The sequence below is a fragment of the Echinops telfairi genome, unplaced genomic scaffold (genome assembly GCF_000313985.2).
Source record: "Echinops telfairi isolate 266 unplaced genomic scaffold, ASM31398v2 ScPeMD7_7469;HRSCAF=8507_1, whole genome shotgun sequence".
In the NCBI taxonomy this organism is placed as follows: Eukaryota; Metazoa; Chordata; class Mammalia; order Afrosoricida; family Tenrecidae; genus Echinops; species Echinops telfairi.
Genome location: NW_022111373.1, coordinates 139,133,583 through 139,138,724, shown reverse-complemented (window position 1 = coordinate 139,138,724; position 5,142 = coordinate 139,133,583). Strand labels below are relative to the sequence as shown.

At 44.5% G+C, this 5,142-nt stretch overlaps 1 protein-coding gene across 1 annotated transcript in view; it reads right to left on the bottom strand.

Moving 5' to 3' along the window:
• The window catches only part of DNAH5 (dynein axonemal heavy chain 5), a 290,518-nt gene that overhangs the window by 110,341 nt on the left and 175,035 nt on the right, over positions 1-5,142 (bottom strand). Inside the window, exons 48-49 of the mRNA XM_013008527.2 lie at positions 3,967-4,139; positions 148-278 (exon numbers count right to left, since the gene is read on the bottom strand). Of these exons, the coding sequence (XP_012863981.1) occupies positions 148-278; positions 3,967-4,139 (304 nt within the window). The remainder of the gene's footprint in view (positions 1-147; positions 279-3,966; positions 4,140-5,142) is intronic.

The window sequence follows — 5,142 nt, the reverse complement described above, 5'->3', positions numbered from 1 at the left end:
AAAAAAAAAAAAAAGGAAAGCTGACAAGTCAACATTCGAGCTAAAAATTTATTATGACTCATTGTCTGTAAGAGCTTTAGGTGGTCCCTAAGAACCTTTTATCAAAAATGATTTCAGAAGAATGCAGGGCAAAGCTCAGAAACATACCTTGTCAAAGTGATCTGGAAGGACGAATAGCCAGCAATGAACGTGGCCAACCTCGTCAAGCTCTGCTTTCCGGAACCGCCCACCCCGACAAGGAGGGCATGGCCTCTGGGAGTACGAAGAACTCGAGAGATCTATAAGATGGCATAAAACAGGCATGTATCTGTAAACATGTATACGGTCTTCTTTTTTTTCCTATTTATTGAATATAAGCACAGAGCCAAAGAAAAATTTTGGAAGATGTAGGTGTCTCAAGACCAGAATGGAGTTATTCTGTTGGAGGGTGAGGTAAATAAAACAAGCATCCACTATGTTTAGGACAGAGCGGGAAGAGAAGGGAAGAGACTCACGCAGAAGACAAGTCAGCAAACAGTCCAGCATTGCTTGTTCTGGGCTCTAAAGAGGAGAAATAAAGAGGAATTTGAGATTTTCTTTTAGTTTGTCCAATCAAAGGCATCAAAATAGGACAAAGAAGAGAAATTTCATAACAAGGTCTGTCCTTGGAATAGAAAGCATGTGAAAAGCTTCAAGTCTGAAAAAGTGTTTGCCAGGTACTAAGGTAGGTTGAGTATTGTGATACCAGAAGCTATACAACCAGTATTTCAAATACCAGCAGGGTGATCCACGGTTAGCAGGTTTCATCAGAGATTTCAGACTAAAATAAACTAGACTACATATATTAAAATTCCCTCAATATATCTCTGAATGTTAGCCAATGAACCCTTAAGGATCACAAGAGAACACTGTCCAACGTGCTTGCTTTAGGCAAGTCATCAGGAGCTACCAATGGCTGGAGCAAGACAGGTTCGGTGGGGTAGAAGACCCACAAGGGTGAGAGGGTAAACCTTCAGTGAGATGGCTTGGCGAAAGAACCACCATAATGACTCCAGCTACCGGCTATTTTGAAGGTGATGAAGGACCAGACAACCTTTCACTCTGCTGTCTACGAGTCAGAATTCAGTGAGCCTGAGGCAGTGCTGTGATATGCTTATTTCTATAAAAAGAAGTGGGAATGGAAATTAGCAAGAGATCACTTCTACGGGGCTTTGGAGCGCTTCCTGGAGTAAACCAAGTTTCTTCCCTCTGTCAGTATTCTTTCTCAGGATTCTCTCAGTTCAGTAGAACTGTGTTCTGTTCCTGTTGCAGCTACCTATAGCCCTGTATCTAAAGTGAACTTGGGAATGGAGACCAGTGTTCTTGTCTCTGTTGTGAGCCTGAAAACCTTCCGTATGTCAGTGTTTGTGGTAGTGTGAAACATAATTTTGTGTCAACATGAAAATGTGGAAGTGTAGGGGTGGAGTCTAGCCTGTCAATCAGGTCACAACAGCCTGATGGTGCCTCCTTGTGGGCATGACCTTCTCATAAGGGCATTCCTGGGAACCTCTCCCTCTCTCTCTGCCTTCACCTTCATGCCAGTGAGCCATGCTGAGACCTGCACAAGCCCTGTGAATGGGCCACTGCCATTGGACCCATGCAGCCCTACACCCACCGGCCTGTGATCTTCCTGCATTCTGCATCACTGCTTGTGGCTGCACGAGTCTGGAGAGGGATTTATGGACTAGTAATAGGACTTATGGACTTGATCTGGACTGGGCTGCAATGTTTTCCTGATATACATTTACTCCTTAATATAAAGCTTTTTCTCATACACATGTGAATGTCTCTGGATTTATCTCTCTAGACAGCCTGGCCTAACACGGTGTTAAACCCCATTTCCCCAGCTACTTTCTGTGAGAATCTCTCCAAAGTTATTGTAGGTCAGGGGCTGGGGTGGTGATGGTACTACAGGTAAGAATTTTTAGAATTCTGCAGGTGTATATTCATATTTTCCCCTGATACTACTTCTAGCTACCCCCATCTCTCAGTTAGTAAGACAGAGATGCTGCCATGATGCGGGAAGCTATGCCCCCATTATTCCAAACACCAACAGAGGTCACCACAGTTGACAGGTTTCAGGAAGGTTTCCAGACTAAGGTAGACTAGGGAGAAAGGTCAGAAGACCTACTTCTGAAAATTAACTAGTGAAAACCTCAATGAGTCACAAGAGAATATGGTGGTGAATGAGCCCTCTAGGTGGAAGAATTCAAAGCACAGAGACCCAGTGATGGTTAGGGATTACATCAACTAGATGCTCCCGACTAGAGTGGAGTTCAGCCTGTCAATCAAGTGGTAGCTTGATGATAACTCCTTGGTGGTATGGCCTTTTGTAAAAGAGAAAGATCCTACAGAGATGATTCTCCTTTGCCACTTTACCTTCCTCCTTGCTGGGACTTCACTGAGGACTCTGGGTCTGCCTCCAGGGACAGCCCCATTTGGCCACTCCACCAGGAGAGCTGTGGACGCCCTGTCATGCTTCTACCCAACTTGGATCCAAGTGTCTCGGCATCCCATGGCCTGTGATCTCTCCGCTTTCTTCTCACCTTTCAGCATCATCAGCCTGTCAATACGTGAGTCTCTAGAGGGTACCCCTAGTATTGGCTCTATGGACTTAAGTTGCACTGGGCTGAGGTGGCTTCTTGATGCAAAGTTGCATCTTAATATAATTCCTGGTGCATAGATGCACGTCACTGGTTTGTTTCTCTGGACACTCGGCCTATCACAGTGGACTTGAGCATGTCAACAGTGCTGGAGGTCAGGCAGGACAGGGCTGTTGCTCGTGAAGTCACCAAGAGCCAGAGTTCACTTAAACAGCAACGAATGGCACCTTCAAGAGGCACAGATGAGGTGGGTCTGGCACTCCTGCAGACTGCATTGGCACAGCCATGTCCTCTGTCCGATGCTGGGAAACGGACTCCTGTTCTTTCTGCATGATTCGTTGCTGGCGAACCTTGATCCCAACCTCCTTGCCTAGAATTGATCTTAGGACTTAGAGGAAATGTTTTTTCATTTCCATTTGTCACATGGTAAGCATTTAACATGTGAACACGGGTATGTGCAAACAGATAAAAGACTCCAAAAACCACCTAGAAACATGTACACACCAGTTTAAAAGCAGACGTTGTAGAAGAATGCAAAGCGAACAGAGACCTTCAAATGAAGCCATTCCCTACAAACTGAAGCTAGAGAGCATGATTTTTAAATTCCTTTATGAGATATCTTTACATTATGTGTGTGCCTAAGTCTAGGAGGAGGATGAATCCTACGAATACAAATACAAGAATTCGGGAGTGGAGGCAGGGATGGTCACTTCCATTCAGCAAAGGTGGCATGGGGAGCGCACTTGAGGAGACAGAATGGGACGCACAAAGGAGTGGAGGCAGGAGGGGCCAGAGGTGTTCCTGCCAGGACCCAGGACCGGCACTAACCTTGGGCTATGAAAGAGGTGAGATAAGGCACTGCAGAGCTGTTTAGGGTCAGATTCGGGCATGATTAAATCCCAGACCCATTTATGAGCACCTCCTCAGTCTCTCACCAACAGTGACAGTGCAGGGAAATGACAGGGCTGCTGCCCTCCCACAAACAGAGAAGCTGCTTGTTTTAATACCATGCAAAGGCCAGCTTTGAGAAAACTGTGCCTAGGCCTGAGACCCACATGTGCCTCACATGCATTCTATGCAGACAAGCCCTGAGCTACAAGCCATAGGGCAAAACTGACTAACACGACCCTGCTGCACATTTGAAGTATGAATGCTTTTCTTGCATGCCTATAGGCGTGTCCTGCGGCATGCAATTTAAAGATTAATTGGAACGTGGCATCATGGTCTATTGTTAAACTGCGCATTCTCCAAGGAGATGAAAGGGAAGGGGGTGGGGGGATGAATTCTGGAGCAAAGCCAAGTGCCTGTCATTTCCTTGAGACGCTCCTCAGCGTAACCACTGTACCTTGACTAAGTGAACCATCGCATCTGCAAAGAACACCATGTCCATGCCGGGGCCGCGGATGCTCTCATTATAGAGCTGCAGGAACATATTCAAACGCTCTTTCAGGTGATTAAAGGACACAATTGGCTCATAAATTTTGGGCATTTCAGCATCAGCCTCCTCAGATGTTTCGCCTGGGGTTGAGGAAGAAGAATCAATTAAACACCTTCAAAATTGTCAAACTTTACTCCTGTCTTCTACCCGAGTTAATACACTGATAGTCTTATAATTGTAAATATAATACTGATTTTCGCCAAGATGCCATCACATCACATTCAGATGGGGGGTGGGAGGCGTAGCTAGTAAAGGTCTATATGATCACACACAGTCTTCCTTGATTTTCTTTCTTTCTTTGTATGTCTGTCTCACTGCCCTTGAGTTGATGGTGACTCAGAGACTGAACTCTTTACAGGACTAGAAAGCCTCTTCTTTCTCCCTCAGAGTAGCTGCTGCTTTTGAAATGTTGACTAGCAGCTTAATGTGATTAGCAGCCTAATGTGTAACCACTATGCCAATATCAAAGGGGATCTATATAGTATCAAATGGAACCTATATAGGTTTCAGAAGCCAAATTTTTTTACCAGAGCAAAAAGCCTCATCTTTCTCCCTCAGAGTGGCTGGTAGGATTTTGCAGTTAACAGACCCAAGAGTGCCACCGGTATTTAAGAGGAAATAAAGAATATCTACCCTGCTTGTCTTATAAAAATACTCTTAGCTTTATAGGATTTGTGTGTATGAGAGAGCGAGAAAAGGTTTACAATAAAATGTGTCAGCATTTTTTCCTGCAAAAAAATCATTCCCACTGCATAGCCATCAAGAAACCTTATTCGATAATCATTCGGAACTGTGCTATCACACACATATCATTACCAGCTCCACGAAGGAACTGACTGGTTATCTCCAACAATTTTCAAGACATTCACAATGTGTTTATAAACAGGCCCTCTGGACACAAACAAAAGAGAAATGTATCTTCAGTTCTGACCCACAGCCGTTGAGTCAATCTGACTCAGAAAAGTATTTGTGATGAAGAAGTAATTGGTCTTCCAAAACTCTGTCATCTGATCTCCATCGTCATTTCAATCCCCAAGACCATATTTTCCAATTACTGTACCTTCCTCTTTGTTTCCAATTTTT